Source organism: Pistacia vera, unplaced genomic scaffold (genome assembly GCF_008641045.1).
Source record: "Pistacia vera cultivar Batoury unplaced genomic scaffold, PisVer_v2 Contig250, whole genome shotgun sequence".
NCBI classification, from domain to species: Eukaryota; Viridiplantae; Streptophyta; class Magnoliopsida; order Sapindales; family Anacardiaceae; genus Pistacia; species Pistacia vera.
The window spans coordinates 34,725-53,636 of record NW_022196058.1 but is presented as its reverse complement, the minus strand read 5'-3'; the positions used below and the strand labels follow the sequence as shown (position 1 = coordinate 53,636).

Below are 18,912 nucleotides of genomic sequence, written 5' to 3'. Positions count from 1 at the left end.
GACCCAGAAATCTCCAATCATTATATATATATATATATATATATATATGAAGTAATTTTATTATTATTATATATATGATTAAAATTAAAAGGTAAGTATTTAGGTTTATTTTTCTACCAAACATGCCAAAATATAACACGTAATTTGATTGAATATAACAAAAAAAATGTTGTGAGTGTTACCAACATTTGGTACATTGGCATTGAAAAATGGTGGTGGTGAGGGAAGGGTAAAATTAAGAATGTGTTACACACTAAATATCATGTCCTTGTTTTGGTATTAGTCAAATAATTCCAAGTAATGCACGTGTAATCCATCCGTTTCAACAACTTGGAGATTTAAATTACGTACGCTAATACTTAGATTTTAAATTAAGCAACTAGTTTTGTTATTTAATTGGCCTAAATATAGCATTACTGATGCATGATGAGGTCCCCACCATTTCCATTTGATATAAAATTAAAAGAAGAAAATGAAATGAGCAAGTTGCAGTCAAGATGTTCCCAGGTTCACTGGATTTAAGGTATGCACTTGTATTATTAACTATTCTATTTCTTTCCTTAATTCTACCAACTATTCCTATTCTATGCAAATGCAATGTATTGTATATTTTTTCTCTTAATTACTAACAAAATCTCACATTAATCAAATAGTTTAATTTGATATAGAAAGATTTCATGGTCCCAAATTGTGGTTGGTACCACAACTAGTAGATTGTTACAGGATTCTTTTGTTTTTTTCCTACATGTGCTCAGCCTTATGGGAATTTCTTCTTCATTACCATTTGATAATTGACTCCACCTTGGACTTGACTTGAGAAATTGCACGGAAATTTCTATCCAGAAAAACAGGTTAACAATCTTCTTAAATACTATTTGTCAAAACAATCGGATTAGTTTAAACTTTAAACAGGTCTGACCCACACCCACTTTCAATGTTGGAGAAGGAAAGGCAAAGAGATGAGATAATTTCATTTGGAATTGGACTAAATACCAAAAGAAGCAAGCTTTTTCACACTAACTCAATTATAATTTTATCTTTAATTACTGTATTATTAATAACACAACACATCAATCATGTCTAATCTATTCTTTAACATGATCCATAAAACAAATACAAAACACATTGCTTCATATAGTCGTATGGAGTTGTTGAATCTAGGTCCATTTTGGAGGCTAATGTTTTTAATTATATTCTCTCATTAAGAAACTTCCACCTGGCTTCATCCAGGACAATCATTCAGTTCCTGATAAGTTTAATAATGAGCAGAGATGCCTTTGTGTACACACAATTTTGAGGATTATGTTTTCTTTTCTTTTTTCATAATGGCCTGTAGAAATGAAGGTAAGTTTATGGATTCTGGCCCGACTTTGTGGGCAAACTACATCTCCTGAGGCCAACCCCAGCAAGTGAAATGCGGAAAAGGTTGATGAACAGTGAAAAAAAAAAAAAAACAGATGATACAATGACCAATGAAACAAATCAAGCCTCATTAGGTACCAAAGCCTTACAAGAAAAAAGTGAGAGAATACAAAGATCAAAGAGATAAAAGTTATGTTTCCTCAGTCATACAAACCCTCCTGCTCCCAAACATCAACAAGAAAATCCACCATTTCCTGTCAATATAATATGCAATGAGCAGTCATCAACACTCGAACAGTTTTGCTAGCATTAACAATCGATAACAACTGCAGAAAGTGAAGTGTACTTACCGGGAGAGGGACTGGCTGGGGAAAGGGCTTGCTAGTTCCAAGTAAACTCTCGTAAGAAGCATTCCAACTGCGAAACACAGTAGTTGAATCATATGTGGAAATTTGTCACAAAATTTTATAGCCTAGAAAAAAAAAATCAAACGATTATAAGGCTTGCTTTGAATTGCATATTAGACGTTGCATCGGAATGTGACATGAAAATTTTGAGTTATTTAATTAAGGTTCATATGATATAACAAAATCTTGGTCAAATGACAGTGGATAATCTACCCTGAGAAACATTTATCCATGATTAGAACTAAAATCTCAGCAAATTATAAGATATGCATAATAAATACGTAATGCAGAGAAAAAATCTCTGCATTGTTAAGTCTTGTGAAGAGTAAACGCTTGATATTCAGTGTTGGTAATAATGAAATTTATGCACCTTATTGTAGGTTCTAGAACTTGCTTTCGATTTTGAGAACTTTTATTTGCAAGCCATTGTTGCCGTGTCTGGTTCCAGAGAAGAAGACCTGCACCCAGTGAAGTTCCACAGTTAAGGAACTTCATTTGACAAAATGAAATATAAATGAAAAAAAGAACAGAAGAATGTAAGAAGAGAAAGAGGCGCCCATAAAAGCAGCAATAACACTGTATAAACATTGGGCAGTAGCACATAAAAGAGGATCCGCAGCTATAGATTGCACCCAAGGTATAGAAGCAGAGAAGTAAAAATCAAATTGATGGAATCAAAACAAGGCAGCTATAGATTTCTGAATGAATGCAGAAACACAAGAGAGAAAACTGAAGAGAAAGAAAAAATCCAACCATGTTTCCAAGAAAATCTATCAAGTTATTTGGGCTTTTCTTTTCCTTCTGCTCACTAGAATAAACATCTAGAAGTTTTTTTATTTTTTTATTTTTTTTTTATTTTTATTGAAAACCCCACAATAAGATCATTATGGTTGTATCTCTAAGCATTATCAAATTCAAATTGATTAGTTCAATCATTACAACAGATACAATTATACAACCAAACAGCAGCCCCCAAGTGCTCGATCAAACCCCTCCAGCTATGGAAATTAAGCAATATCTAGTCAAGTAGAGAAGTTCAGAGTAACATGCACATGCAAACGCACATTCGTATGAGGAATCCAATAGTCAGCCTTAGTAATATAGACAGGTAAACTCAAAGCAGTAGAACTTGCCATGATTTACAAATTCAGAAGGATTGCTTGTGCTACCAGCACCATTGACGGGATCAAGGGATTGGTTTGATGCACTAATTGATGACATGGTACTGGACTGAACTGCATTGTTGTCCATCTCACCAGTGCTTGAGCTCCAGAAATCGTCTATGCTCGGTTTCCTCACTGTTCGGCCTTGAATTCTCAATCCCTTTGATGGCTCATCCACAGCAGTAATCAGTGTGCGTTTAGTAAAGCATCCAAAACAGCCTCTGCTCTGTTACAAATCAGGTTTAACCACAGACATGATTAGTACCAGAAATCAACAAGTCAATCCTCAATCCAGCATCCAGACAGGAAAATGGTTAAGTAAGATATGAAATGATGTGACCAACAGCTAAAAAATTTGTCATTCTGCCATAGAAGCCTCATTCATTTATGTGCACTCAAAAGATATTATTTTTCATGATAAGAAATAACAGTAGATGAAAGGAAAGGAAATTAATCACATTGGGAAATACTGTAAACAGAGAAGCATTAAATCCCAGAAATATTCCGATGATGCTTGACAGTACAGCTCTCATTCCTACCACTTAAAAGATTGTATCTGTTTTCAGGATATAATTCATCATATTCTTTAGCTTTCATTCATCCTAGTCTTTTAGTTTACACATTCAAATTACCTTTCCCCAGTATATCTTATGCTCACTCAGAATGACAAAACTAAAAGGTTTACTTGAAAGCCAATCAACATCACTCTGCCTTCAGTAAAATCAAAAGTTCAATTTAATAAAATTTTCATGATTGAAATAATTTCTGACTATCTCATTCAATAAAAAGAAAGGGAAGGAAAGAGAAATTAAAAAAATGTAGGCTAATTCCATAGAGAAGAGATAATTCTAGTTAAACAGGACATAAAAATGGGCCAAACAAAAAAAATTCATAAAATCTTTCCTCGTGTACTTGTTTCAATTGGAATAAATGAAGCCTAGATCATATTAACCATATAAAAAAATAAAAGCATCCAGACTCACACCATCTGATCTAGATTTCAATTCAGGTTAGAAGGCTGAACACATAGCTACGCATGTCATCAAAACTGAACTCTTATGTAAATATAACTAAGCACATCATTAAAAAATAAAGCAGTCCATTTTCAATCAAATATAAAAAGACTAAATTAGAAAAGAAAAAAGAAAGCCAAAAGAAAAAATTTCTCACACTGAAATGAGCCTTGAATTTGTTCCTAAATGATTTTAACAACCAATGTGTAAGTGTGCGGATATAAGCTCCAGAAAACAGAACAAATGAACAACATGGTTTCTTCACAAAACATCTCTCCATTTGAACCGGGAAACAATATCTAGAATACATATCTCCTTATAAATGCCAAAGCAAAAGCATAACCCTATGTGTATTATATTGTATAGTATAACCAAGTGCCCAAAACTTGAAGAAAAGAATGGAAAATTTAAAAAAGTGCCAACACGGGTCCCTTACAGAATAAGCAAGCACAAACACACATGATTCCACACTAACTAAAAACAAACTTAAACAAAACAAATAAACCTTATATAACCGTAAGTTTAGTGACTCAGAAAGCTAAAAAAGCTAGACAGATTGAAAACTTTAACTCCTAAGCTTCTGTTATTCTTTAATCCACGAAAAATTTGCAAAATCCTCATGATTTGTTATTGTTGGGTCCAAAATTGAAAATTTATGATTCAGTTTTCAATCTCTTTACACTTTCTGGCTACCTTTTCCCACCAAAAACAGTTGAAAGTTGAATAAGAACCAACTATTTCAAACTTTACCTTTCCGTTCAATTTCCTACATCGCCTCTGCATTCAAAGATAGAATCTAAAACTTAAAAATTCAATTCCCTTTTTATCCCCAAAATTTCTCAGAAACAAAACACAAGCAACAACACAGAAAGGAAAAACATAATATATGTATACATTTGTATTCTACATGAATGGAAACGAAATGACTGACCCCATGCATGCAAAAAGATGACAGATCCAAGGCGGGACGTATCTACTGAATTGCATTTAAAAGCACCAAACCACAGATCTTTGAAGCGAAGCTTTATATGCAGAAAGGACGCTCATCACAATCCTGCAAAAATTTAACCAAAACCCATTTAAAAAAAGGAGATAAAATCCACGTAGCGAAAAATAAAAAAAGAAGATAACAAACCTCAAAAATGGCATGATTGAAATGGGATTCCTTTTTGGGATAGTCTCGTCTCTCCTGCCTGCAAAAAGTTTGTTGCTTTGGCCCTCTGGTTCAACCAAAGGGCTCCCTCACTTTCTCTCTGTTCTCGGTTTATTATTATTATATTATTATTTTGGAATTTATTTATTTGTGTATCTGGTTGAGGAGGTAACTGTTATTTTTGGAAATAAAAAAAATAGAGTAACGGCTGTTCCCACCCAAAAAATAGCCCATGAACAATTCATACCCACCCACATTTTAAATACCATTTCAGTACCCAAAATATAATTTTATTAGTAATTTTTGTTGTCAAGAAGGGTAAAATGGTCAAAATCCCATAATTAATGAACGCATACTGGTCACCAAACAGTGGTTGCCAGAGAAGAAGAACGGTGCACGTTAGTAGAAGATGGTGCATGTTAGCAACGTCAAATCCGACAAGGTTTTGCCATTTTTTCGGCAGATCTCGACGTTCAAAATCACTTCCGACACCACCTAAAAATCCCCATCACCTCCTCCACAAAGCCCAAGCCTCCATTTGTCGTCATCACTCACCATTTCCCACCACCACCTTCATTCGCACGGTCGACTCTTCAAGTCGGATTTCCGATCGATTTATTTGTCAGAAATTCTCCAGACACCACCATCACACTCTCCACAACCCATTCTACAAAACTCTTACCTCCATCACTGTTCCTTGCCTGCCAATCGCCGGCCGTGAACTGCATGACCTGTCAACTTCCAAGCCAATTTCTGGTCGTTTCTGACGTTGAAAATCGTCCTTACCACCACCAATCGATCCCTGAATCTTCCTCTCCAAAAGGCCTAACATTCTCGATCCCGTTTGCTCACCAATCGTCGACGATTGAAGCTCCCCACCTTAGTTTTAATTGAATTAATTGGGTTTGATTCGTACCATTTTTGTGTTTGTTGAGTTGAAATACAATTAAGGAATGTTTGTTTGTTGATTTTTTGGTTGCTGACACTCCCCAACACTAGCATCAATTGTTGGCAATGGAAAAGTTTGAGAAGAGAAGAAAGAAGAGAGTAAATCACTTTGTTTCCCACCCAAATCAAAGGATAACCTAATATTTGGGTAGTAAATGGGTGTTTTAAAAGTTTGAGGTGGGAAAATGTGAGTAGGCCATTTTTTGGGTGGTAACATGTCGTTAACTCAAAAAAAATAACACACTTGAAAGTAAGGTACATCTGTTGTTGTTTGTACTTGGCTTCAAGATTAGTGTGGGGACCGGCGTTGGATGGTGATTAGGATTCACCAATAAATGAGATTGAGTCGATTAGATGGATCATTTTTCTGAGACATGTTTGAATTAGGCCAGTGGGTCTGTTGGTGAGTGGAACATGTCAATTGAATCTATGGGTTGATTAAGCAGGCTTGATTTGCTCAATTATTGAGCAGGACCAATTGTTATATTTGTGGTGAGTCGTGTTGTTGTCAAAACCATACACCACATCATAAGTTGTTGCTTATAATTAAACCAATGATAACAAAGTCTTGATTAAGATATCATCCAATTTGAAACCACATATACTTTTACCACTTCATTTCAACCATTCAATTGTTTTCTGAGCAATGAATTCAATTTGTTAAATCTCTAACTAAACTTCTGTCTTCCCAGTTCCCACACCTTCATTGGCTTTCTTCTTCAGCAAATCCCCGAGCTTGATCATATGTCTTTCCTGTCCGTCCCTTGTTAGAGTTTATTTCAACATACACAGACCACCCAGTTATATATATTAAGTGTTTGGCGTTATTGATTGCATTAAAATTGTCCTCCCAACCTATGTGACATTCATATTGAATTCCTCCAGATAGAAAGATTGGAGGCCTAAATCTTTCTTGCACATGAGCATCCTGATATAAAGTAACCATGCAACCATGTCTCTAGTTAAAGCATGTTGAGGGAACTCCACCATATTGAGGACGTCTTATTACTCGAGACAAAAAATTCTCCCAGCAACATTGACATACTCCAACCTAACACGAATTTTGGAGCCTCCCAATATAGGATTAAAATCTTCATTTACAATGGGAACCCATCTGTCCACTGGATTCCCTGTTACAATATCTTGAGCTATTAAATGAGCTCTTCCAATTAGTGTTGCCCCAATAAGATTGTCATATTTGATTGTTAATACAACATTTGATATATGTGAAAGAAGTCGTTCCACTAGGGTTTGGAGGAAAGATTTTTAAGCATTCTAGTTCTCCCCACCCTCGCCTTACTAAATCAATGGTTGCATAAGGTTGGAAACCAAAAACCTCCAAGAAAGTTATAAGAAGTTCATTAAATGTTGAAATATGAAAATTTTGATTGACATTGTAATGTAGCAGAAGAAGAATAAAATACCTCAAGGCTGCATACTATTTTCTTGACTTGAGATATTTCTCCCGCTCTTTTAAGGTTCTTCAAAATATATAAATATCTTCGAAAGTAAAGTTTTAGATGGATATTTTTTCACTTGAATAAGATTCTACATTGATTAGTTCACGTATAACACATCTACTAGTAAAACTACAATAAAAAAAAAAAAAAAAAAAAAAATTGGATTAGGTTGCAGAGGACACGGTGGCGTGGCACTTGTTATCGGTTGTACGCTGCTTCACCCCTAATGCTTGGTTGCAACGACACAACCTTGTGTGGACACATTGCTGGTCACGAGGCCGAAGGTGAGACATTGTCGTCATGTTTTTGATAGCGATGTCTCTTTGTGGTCACGACCTCGTATGACCATAATACCATCGGGGACATGACACTATCTATTACAAAGATACGACATCCCTTGGCCAAGTTTTATTTTTTTAAAATTTATTTGCAATTTTGAAAAAGCTATTAATATGAACAATGAAATTCAGTTTTTGCTGGAGTATTGAAGAGCAGTTGTAAAAAAATTTAATTAAATCAAGAGAAATTATATTAAATAATCCAATTTTGGGTCCTCAATTGAAAAGTGTTTTACAAAATAACTCTCACCCTACTTTTGACATCCTTTGATATCAAATAATTACCAAAAATGGGTTATTATTGGTCCTAAGGAGAAAGTATTGGGCAATATGGGTAGAATGGTGATTTTAATTGTTTTCAAGAATTGGAGAAGATTATATCATATGCTTTCATATGAATCAACGATTTATTCACTCAACTTCATCACAAATTTATTCCCTCAACTTCATCCCAAACAATCACAATATGCCCACTCAACAATGACTAAATTTCTGGTTTCTCCCGTTATGAAGGGAAGACAAAATGTTAGATGAAATAAGGAGTTTAGGATTATGTCATATGCGGGGAAATCATTAGAATATAATTTGATGTTTGGTAAAGTATTTAGTTATTTTGAGTAATATTTTTGAAATATTATTGTAAAGTTAAGTTGGGTTATTATTTTGAGAATACGATCTGAAAAAAAAATATGTTTGGTCGAGTATTTAGTTGGATTATTATTACGAGAATATGATTTGATATTTTGTAAAGTATTTAGGATAGTATATAGAGTTGAATAAATTGTAGAAAAATTATTTGGTTTACTTTTTTATAAAGGATTTATTGATAGAATTCTTTATTGCTTTTTGTTAAATTAATTTTTATTACTTGTATAAATAACCCACAATTCCCAAAAGTATGCACAATAAAATTATGTCAATACAGAAATTGCGACTGGACCTCAACTGGAACATGCCAAAAGTTATGTTAGATCCAGCAAAGAAACTCGCCTATGGAGACAACGTTGGAGGAGGATGGCTGACGATGGTGGTGGATCTTGAAGATCGTGCAACAATGGTGGTCCAGGGCCAAAGCATGTGGGCGTTACAAGAGGTTCAACGGTCATGGAGGAGGAAGAGAGATTCCCGGTGATGAGTGGTGGCGGAAGACAAACAATGTGCAATGGGTGGAATCGATTTAATTTATATGACTGCTTTTGGGACAGAGATCTTGGGGAAGGAGAGCTGCAAGATCTTGGGTTTGTTTTTTGATTCAGGTGGAAGATCGTTTGGAGATAAATTTGGGAATTTAGAAGAAGATCGTTTGTGACCGTGGCGAAGGAGTGAAGACGGAACAAGAAGGAGTGAAGAAGAAAGACAAAAAAAGTGAAGAAAGAAGAAGAAGAAAGCACTGCAAAATGTCAGCATATTAAAGACAGACAACGGTCACAATTGTCAAGAAACAAATTTTGAAGATTGTGTTTTGTGAATAATAAAACAAATACTTACTTTAAAAATAGGATAGGAAATAGAGTAGAAAAAAGTAAAACAAACGCACTCGCTTATTTATCATAGATATATATTTAACATAATTTTTTGTCATAAACTAACCGCGCCTACCTTAAGAATAGGAAGAAACCTTGAAAATTTGTAGATTTATGATGAAAAATTAAAGATTCTTGAGATGAAGTAATTCTTTTACTCCAAAATTTAGTTTGAATCTATTCCCGCCTTTGCTTAAAGTATCCCATTTTCGGCAACCATATCTTACACTACGTAACAGATACTATTAGAATTACATTTTTAATTTATACAAATTAAATACTTTTATTATTTATATATACAAATCAAATACATATTGTGAGATTATTTAGCATAATAAAGATAAACATATCTACAGGTCTAGGTGGTAAGGATAGGTGGAAGGTATTCTGATTTGTTGCCAAGCACATGAGCCTTGGTGTCAGGAAACACTTCAAATCCTGGAATAGTTTTAACAACTCCATCGTTGGTAACTTCAATGGGGTAGGGGAGTAGATGACCTGGAAGATCAGTAACAGTATCGCTGGTGTACATTTTCCAATGCTCGTCGGCAGTCTGGTTCACTATTTGGATACATCCCAAACTTTCTGGTTGGTTGAATGACATAGGCAGATATCCTGTGTGCTCGGACCATAATGCCATTCTGAATCCATATATTTGACCCCTGGCTGGTTCAATAGAAGTTGTTAAATGAAGAGGCTGAAAGGCTCCCATTGCAATCTCTGTGTCCCTTCCACCGTCCATTGACCTCTGATTGATGTTGGCAGATCCAATGATTATGTATTCATCATCAACTGAAAAGAGTAACAAATTAATGACCTTTTAGGTATTTTGTCAATTCAATAGATACTTTAACTAAATGCAGCTATAACATAGTTATTACTTACCTATCATCATTTTTGCATGAACATAGATCATGAAACGCCTAGCCTGTTGAGCTCTATGATAATCACTACCTGGCTCTGGTGTCTCTGGGGGTAAATATTCTCCCGACATTGTTTTCTCACGATTTCCAAGGCAAAAGAATGATAAATACTCTCTGGGATGTGTATTAAGTCCCTTCTTTTTAAGGGCTTCAGCAATATCAAAATACATCATTTCAATTGTCCTTCTTTGCCAATCTAATATTGCTTGCACAGAACCACTCTCAGGAATTCCTTCTGGCCACATTGGAATCACAATGTACACAGCAAATCTCTCCCCTGCTTCAATCTTGCTAACAATCTTCAATGAGAGCTCCTTCGGTATAAGATGCAAAGCAGCAATATCCTCCACTTTTATATCTTTTGATAGCCAACCGTAAGAGCTTCCCAGGAAATATTGATTTTCAATGTATATAAAGTTCTTTGCTCGACGGATAGCATTGATATAAGCATCTTGAATGCTTCTATCAATCACGCGATCTTTTCCCGTAACAAGACCAATTCTGTATGCTTCTTGAACATCATTGGGTAAACCATAAGCAGCACCTCCATCAATAGATCGAAATAATTGAACATTCCATGATTCGGGATCTGATGACAGATTGATTGAAGTTGGATGGATTATGAATTCTTCTAACTTCTCCGTAGGAATTATAAACTTTCCGCCAGCTTGCTTTTTCCACCTTTGCTCAAAATTGAACAACACATCCCATGCAACAGGACCTTCTAGTTTGCAATGAATGTCATGCCATGGCTCTCTTGGACCGCCTTTCTTTATAGAAGAACCTGGAAAGTTGGGTTGGTGGAAATCCTCATGATGCAATGAATTAGTTCCCAAAGTCATGAAAAGAGGATGTTTCTGTATATCAAACCTTCCTTCACAAAGATCGATGCCGCCAACAAAACTCACAATCCTCCGCTTTTGTGATTGTCCACCAGGAATTTCACTGTCGACCACTAAAGTTTTTTGATGGTGAGTAAACAGGGTAGATATTTCATACCCTTGAATTTTCTTTCTTTTACCACCAGCATCACGAGGGCACAAAACACATTTTACATTTGTGTTGCGAAAAAAATCTACTGTTTCTTGGTCATGAGTTGCCATCAAACCATCCTTCTTCAAATCCCCAACTGAAGACCTGTCATCCCACACAAGCATCAAAACTGCCACACCTTCATTGGCTTTTTTCTTCAGCAAATCCCCGAGCTTGGCTTTATGTCTGTCCTGTCCGTCCCTTATCAGAGTGATTTCAACATACACAGACCACCCAGTTATATAAATCAAGTGTTTGGCGTTATTAATTGCATAGAAAATGTCCTCCCAACATCTGTGAAATTCATATTGAATTCCTCCAGATAGAAAGATTGGAGGCCTAAATTCTTCTTGCACATGAGCATCTTGATACAAAGTAACCATGCAACCCTGTCGTTGATGAAAGAAAGTTGAAGGAACTCCCCCATACTGAGGACTTGCGATTCCTCGAGACCAGGAATTCTGCTTAACAACATTGACATATTCCAATGTAACATGAATTTTGGAACCTCCTACTATAGGATTAAAATCTTCATCTACAATAGGAACCCATCTGTCCACTAGATCCCCTCTTACAAGATCCTGAGCTGGTAAATGAGCTCTTCCAATTAGTGTTGCTCCAACAGGATTGTCATATTTGATTGTAAATACAACATTTGACGTCAAATGGGCACAGTATATGCGAAATGACTCATTCCATTGGGGTTTTGAGGAATGAGTTTTAAGCATTCTCGTCCTCCCCACCCTTGCCTTGTCTAAATCAACGGTTGCATACGTTTGAGAACCAACAACCTACAGAAACATTTGACAAAGTCATAAAAAGATTATAAAAAATTTAATTGACCTGCAAGAGAAGAATTAAAATATACCTCAGGCCCGCACACTATTTTCTTGACTTGATATATAACCTTTCTCCCGCACTTTTATGTTCAAAGAAAACAAAAGCACAATGGTAAAAAGCGTCGAGGTTCTAGACAATAATCACAGTTCATAAGAATAATTAAATCTCAAAGTAATTTGTTAATGAATATATTCACTATCCAGGTGATTAAATAACATCAAATAATGACCTAAGCTTAACTTGAATAAGAAACCTGAATTGGGTTTGGGTCATTAAGATAACAATATAAATAAAAATTAAGTGTAAATATTATATTTTTACACTCACAAACTAACTTCTTTTTTTTTTTTTTTTTTTTTTTTGCAATACTATTTATAATATTGAAGGAATATTGTGAAGAAAGAAATTTAACAGTGGATGTAATACACTTTATTAAAGTAAGTTATATTTATTGAAATAAATCATTATATTTCTTTAGCAAAACAAATAATTAAATTATAGTATATTAGCAAAACAAAGATAATATGTTTTCTCCACCAATTATAATTAATTGAATAAATGATATATTAAATTCACTTCTTCAAAAAGAGATTATTGAGTAAATTTTCTAAATATTAAGCTCTATACCGACCTCTTAAGCAGTGTTTTAAAACCTAGCCAGTTTAACCAGTCAAATCGTGAACCGATGGCAAGCCAGGCTAGCTAGGGTTGAAATTTGGAATTGTAATTAACTCGTTTTGACCCGCGGTTGGACCAATGTTACTGTAGCAAACCACCGATCCAACCAATTTTTTATCAAAACCGGATTAACTCAAATTCCCAAATTCTAAGGTCAGACTTTCAGTCAGTGGGGAGATGTCGTCTACCAAGAAAACACAACAACACACAACCAAAACAAGCACAAACAACCAGGAAGCCAAAACTAATTAAAAAAGTTAGTTGAAAATTCGATCAATCCCACACCAAAACAATTCAAATCGCAGCGGCTGGAGGTGGCTCTCGGCTAGCATTCGATGGGAAAACAGGAATCAAGGTTAATAGAGTTTGGAAGGGTGGACCACAGTGAGTCGGAAGGTGGTGTCGAATTGAGTTTTAGTCATTGGAATCATTGGAATTTGGCCAAGAAACGGTGAAACCCTAGCTTGTGATTGCCGACGATTGGTGGATGGAATGGCTTGGGAACTTTGGGGGGTTTTGTAGGGGAGTAGCTGGTGAGTCTAAGGGTTATGGTGGTTGGGGTTGTCATCGCTCGACGCAGCTGCCGTGGCCGGCGATCAGCGAGTGATGAGAGGGGATAAATGATATGGTTTTGAATAGGAGAGAGTGAGAGTTCCAGTGGTGGTGACAGGGTGACTTTGAGTGAGAAAACAGCCGAAAAAAGGAGAAAAAGATCGATGGCGACGTGTGCTAACGTGCGCCTGCAACAGTAATCATGGAATATTTTTTATACTGACATCAACTGTTTGACTTGCCGATCAAACTAGTTAAACCAATCAACCCGAGACCCGATCACTTGACCAGATCGGTTATTAAAACATTGCACTCAAGTATAACATGGACATTTCTTTAGACCAAACTAAATCATTACTGAAAAATATTAATACATTATAGTAATATCTTCTGAAGATTATATTTCATCATTTTATGTAGCATTGATTAATGCAAATATAATTATGTATATGTATATGTATGAACTAACTATTCTAAATTCTATCTACATTAACTGATTAATATAATTAGAAATTAGGAATAAATTGAATCCTGAAATATTATATACAAGGAAGAAACGTATGTACCTTTTGAGCTAAAGGAAATCCACATCCAGTGTGTAACTTATCAATCCCGTAAATTGTCACAAATATGGTCCCATGAAGCAAAGTTGGTGAAACCATTTTTGTCCTGTCTTGTAATGATCTACAAATCAAAGAAAATCAATTAACTACAAATTAAACAACATAAAAATAGGCAATCAAACAGAAATTAAATAAAGAGGGTAGCTTCACCTTGAGGATTATGAAGCAGTAGATGAAAATGAAATGCATGATTGATATATGTATATATAGAGTGAGAAAGAGCATCTTGCTTTCATTGTTTTTTGAGATCAAGTATCAAGAAAGAGAGATCTTGCTCTCTTTGTTTCTTGAGATCAAGTATCAAGAAAGAGATCTTCTTTCTTTGTTGTATAAAATCCAATTAAAATAATTTTTATATGTTCCCGCCTTCGCTTCCACGCTCCCCATTACGCCAAAGCATATCTGATATATATGGCCCAATGTTTCTTGAGATACAGTATCAAGAAAGAGATCATGTTTCTTTGTTGTTAAAAATATATTTATATGTTCCCGCCTTTGCTTCCAAGCACCCCATTAAGCCAAAGCACATCTGATATATATGGCCCAACTTTGGTCCATTGAAATCCCAATGGGCTAGGTCCAGATTTAATCCAATACTAAAAATGTATTGTTTACGTTCGATAACAGTTGTGCTTTGAGTAATACTACACATACATCATTTTCATATAACATTTTCCATACAACATTATGTGGCAAGATATGATTGGCTAATTTAAAGTTAAAATTAAACTTTCACCCAATCAAATCTTGTCACATAATGTTGTATGAGAAATGTTGTATGGGAATGATATATTTGTAGTATTATTCTTGTGCTTTTGTGGCATACACCAACACCACAAATCAAATGGAAATATTATTCAGGAAATAGAAAGACCATAACAACTAGTGTTATAAAACACAAGGTCGGTCCGATGAAGAACCAAACCAAAAAGCTGACATTTCATCCCCTAATTAAAGAGACTGACTATCTTCGACTCCATAATTGATATGTCATGAACTGTAAGTCATATACTGTATATATTCAACCTCCAACTAAAGTGATTAAGAAGTGGTGACAAAGTCTTTATTGTTTATTGTTTTGGGCAGCTGAAGTTATAATATTTATATAAAAATTACTTAAATGATAAATTTATGGAGGAAGATGCGCAGCACGTTATGCATTTATTTTTGTGGTTATGAGTAAGGTTTTATCAATGGTTGCGTAGGTGAAATCTTTATTGCAGCAAGTCCTAGTTACTTAGACTTTTAAGGCGTTTCACCGACAATTCATCATCTTATAATTGTACTCTCTTCTCAACTCGATTTCTGCAGATCTCTCTTATTTATGATCTCCCTTCCCCCAAGATTCAAATAAAAACATGGTACAATCAAAGAAGTTCAGAGGCGTCAGGCAACGCCAGTGGGGCTCTTGGGTTTCTGAAATTCGCCATCCTTTACTGTAAGTACACCCACTAACATTATTACTCGTAACAAATTTATTTTGATTCTCTCTATATAGCACATTTACTTTTACAGGAAGAGAAGGGTATGGCTAGGCACATTTGAGACTGCTGAGGCTGCAGCAAGAGCATATGATCAAGCTGCCATTCTCATGAATGGTCAAAATGCCAAGACCAATTTTCCTGTACCCAAGACTACTACTACTACTCAACAAGGCAAAGACTGTAATTCTGATCATCATAACTACTCTCCATTTCCTTCCAAGGATCTTTCAGAACTTCTCAACACAAAACTTAAAAAGTGTTGCAAAGACTTGTCACCTTCACTCACCTGCCTCAGGCTTGACAATGACAATTCTCATATTGGGGTGTGGCAAAAGCGTGCTGGATCACATTCAAGCTCTAGTTGGGTGATGAGGGTTGAGGTCGGCCTACAGAAGAAGAAGACACATCAGGTTTTGGAAGGTACAACATCAATGGCATCACCAACTACTGTTCAAGTTGAAGCCACAAATGGAATTGGAACGGATCATGATGAAGATAGAGTTGCAATGCAAATGATCGAAGAACTACTAAATTGGAACTGTCCTTCTAGTTTGTTTATTTAGGAAGATCCTTAAATTATCTCTGTCCTTGTCCTTGTCCTTGTCCTTGATCATCACAATATATGTACATCTCTGCATATGCAAATAATTACTATATCCATAGTCGCCAGCCAAACATAAATTTCCACCTCAAAATTAAACTCACCAGTTTACCACGCAGAAAGATGATTGATGTATGATTTTAATTAATATCACAAGTTACATAACTGACAACTCTGAAATTACTATATTTTCCAATCAATTAATTAATAAATAATTTAGAATGAGATTTATGTCTGTTACCTACTGCTACTAGAGTTGACGAAGGTCTCCGAAAGTGGGGTTGTTACTTTCTGAAAATAATGCTTGCTGCTTGGGCAAAATCTTATCAAGGAAAAGAAGTGTATAAATTAAATTAAAGTCGTTCCCTTCCCTTATCTGCAATTTAATTATGTTGATGATGTTATAGTAAATTTCTGACCTTATATTAATAATGGACAGAAAAAGCCAAGTATTTTGTCACTTTAATTAAATTTAATACGTGAACCATATTGTCAACTTCTGCTCAATTCATTTGCCTCCTCTTCCATCATCGTCTGACCGTTCAGAATTATTATAACTACTGTTGAACAATAGAAGGGCTGCAGTGTTATTTTCCTTCTAATTGATTTAATTCTCGGATAAATTACATAGTAATTATTGCCGCCCTCCAAAACCAATCAAAACCTGCCATTTAGCAACTTGGTTTGGTGTCAGTGTCATACATTTAGCAAGCATATAAAAAAAATGGTGTCAAAAGGTAGCAATAAGTGGCCGTAGATCCACGTCTTTACAACAAAAAATTATTTATTTGTGGGAACACATGGTCCACTCCAACCCCCAAATTTCTCCCTCCTTGAATGTGAAACAATAAAATGGAAGTCATTACGTTTTATAATTGAGCTGTCAAACAACTCAAAAGGACCCTTTATTTTTATGGTTGAGCCATGGAGATTAAAAGCGTTGTGATATTAAATATATAAACTTTATTAATTTCACAGCTGCTTATATAGGGAGTCCACATAAAGTATGCATGATGGTGATGCTAAATGGTCCAGTAGTTCCAAAGTCGAAGCTCACAAACACAAATATTATTATTGACATTAACAGGACAGCTCTAGTTACTACTACGTGGTTGGTTCATCGTTAATGCCATCACTAAACTTACTTGAGCTGAGTTCTGTTGCTTTCAAATGGGTTAGGTGAGTTGCATTTGATGCATGCTTCCACTTATCTTCTTCTTCTTCTCTCTTAATTTCATTCCTTACAGCAATAAATTATGTAGTCATTCATTAAAGGTGAGTTTCCTATCTCCTTTACAAGAAAATTACCCCCAAATGAAGAAATTCTCTGATAAAATCCTGACCACACTTCCGATATTATCCCGTGAGTCTTTTAAGAATATCTTAATGAATAGGTGGATTGATGAATTAATTTCAATTACTATAATCTGCAGCCCCTTGTATTTAACCTTTCCTAAGATCTCCAAATCAATCCATAACGAAATTTATGTTTTAATCATCTGACAATAACATTTTTTTAACAAAAACTTCACGTATGATACCTCAACCTACGACTAAAATTTTCAGTAAGCATTTGTTTTAGATTGGAATGAGTAATGCATTGGTACTAAGTTTTAAGTTCCATGGTGGGCAGATCTTGAATACATTATGCATCTAATCAAACATATCTCATTGCCTTCTGATACTCACAGCCATGGCAAAATTGGTTTAAGATTGTTTAGGAATTTGCATTCAAGACAAATTTGCAAAAGTTAGACAAGGCATCCTGGGTTTGTTATCTTCCTAGGACACTTAAAAGATTATGCTTAGGGACTATGATTGGATTCGAATGGACTAATTCATAGGAATTAAGTTGAACTGGACTAGATAGAAGTGAACTATACCGGAATTTGGGATGGAACGCCACCGCTGCATGAAATTCCTTCAAGTTTGGGACACCAGAAACCATTGTTCACCAAACCTTTGAAAAAAAAAGGGGGGGAAAAAGGTCAGTGTGCACGAGGAGAAGGGGCAGGGGCTGCCAATCTCTACAAACTCATTCAAAGTCACTCTAAAGTAAGGTGCTAATTTTTTTCCGCACTTCATCAAGAGAGTAGGAAAAGGTCTGCATCATAACATTATTTCATATGCATCAAGTCAAGCTTCTTAGTTTCTGATTCAAGGCACAAGGAGGAGCTAATCTTATACCTGTCACCATTCATTTGAAGAGCGGGACCTTTCATTTTGCATGCCGTTTGATAGACAGAGAAAAAGTAGCAATAAGTGAGCTCCATGAAGGTTTTGCTGTGATAGCCCGCAATATATTCATGTTTAAAATGTAAAATTAGCAATTACAAACTCAATTTCTCATGTAAATTCACTATCATTCCCCATGAAACTTCATGGTCGAAAGGGGTAAAAGTCGCAAGGTTGACAAGAGTATAGGTTCAAGCCTTGAGAAGATGTTGCTTTGCAGGAGCATCAGTGACAAATAATCTTGTATTTAATCCTTCACCTCCGGAAATAGCTTAGGTAAAAGGAATCAGGTCAATCATCAAACGCTCATTCTGAAGCATCTATACGGTGAAGAACTTCAAGGGGCAGTACTTCATTGACTATCAACCAAAAGGACAACTATGCATGTATTCAACAGCTAAAATAAAAAAGAATGAATCTCATGGGTTTCCTATCATTAAGGAGGAATCATATAATAAAATTTCATGGTAGTCCACTAGCAAAAACAGGTCAATCGCAGAATTACCTGTATCCAACTTAAAGACAACGAACAACTTAACCAGATTCAGAACCAAACGACAAAAACATAGTATTCCAA

At 35.3% G+C, this 18,912-nt stretch overlaps 3 protein-coding genes across 4 annotated transcripts; 1 reads left to right on the top strand and 2 right to left on the bottom strand.

The window, feature by feature from the left end:
- Positions 1 to 1,458: 1,458 nt before the first annotated feature.
- On the bottom strand, positions 1,459 to 5,218 carry LOC116132362. 2 transcript variants are annotated; one of them, XM_031418005.1, is made up of 6 exons: positions 5,081 to 5,218; positions 4,877 to 4,999; positions 2,903 to 3,158; positions 2,140 to 2,227; positions 1,713 to 1,779; positions 1,459 to 1,616 (listed from the first exon to the last, which is right to left on the bottom strand). In XM_031418005.1, the coding sequence occupies exons 2-6, from the start codon at positions 4,883 to 4,885 to the stop codon at positions 1,563 to 1,565; spliced, it is 474 nt and encodes a 157-aa protein (XP_031273865.1). In that variant the 5' UTR covers positions 4,886 to 4,999; positions 5,081 to 5,218; the 3' UTR covers positions 1,459 to 1,562. The 2 variants fall into 2 exon arrangements, with proteins under 2 accessions (XP_031273865.1, XP_031273864.1); XM_031418004.1 differs by having other exon boundaries at positions 2,903 to 3,153.
- Positions 5,219 to 9,657: 4,439 nt separating this feature from the next.
- On the bottom strand, positions 9,658 to 14,202 carry LOC116132360 (phospholipase D alpha 1-like). Its single transcript, XM_031418002.1, has 5 exons — positions 14,166 to 14,202; positions 13,959 to 14,076; positions 12,191 to 12,241; positions 10,253 to 12,113; positions 9,658 to 10,159 (listed from the first exon to the last, which is right to left on the bottom strand). Exons 2-5 carry the CDS (start codon positions 14,052 to 14,054, stop codon positions 9,726 to 9,728), a joined length of 2,442 nt encoding a protein of 813 aa, XP_031273862.1. The 5' UTR covers positions 14,055 to 14,076; positions 14,166 to 14,202; the 3' UTR covers positions 9,658 to 9,725.
- Positions 14,203 to 15,263: 1,061 nt separating this feature from the next.
- LOC116132324 (ethylene-responsive transcription factor SHINE 2-like) lies at positions 15,264 to 16,062 on the top strand. Its single transcript, XM_031417975.1, has 2 exons — positions 15,264 to 15,453; positions 15,531 to 16,062. The coding sequence occupies exons 1-2, from the start codon at positions 15,374 to 15,376 to the stop codon at positions 16,060 to 16,062; spliced, it is 612 nt and encodes a 203-aa protein (XP_031273835.1). The 5' UTR covers positions 15,264 to 15,373.
- Positions 16,063 to 18,912: the final 2,850 nt, after the last annotated feature.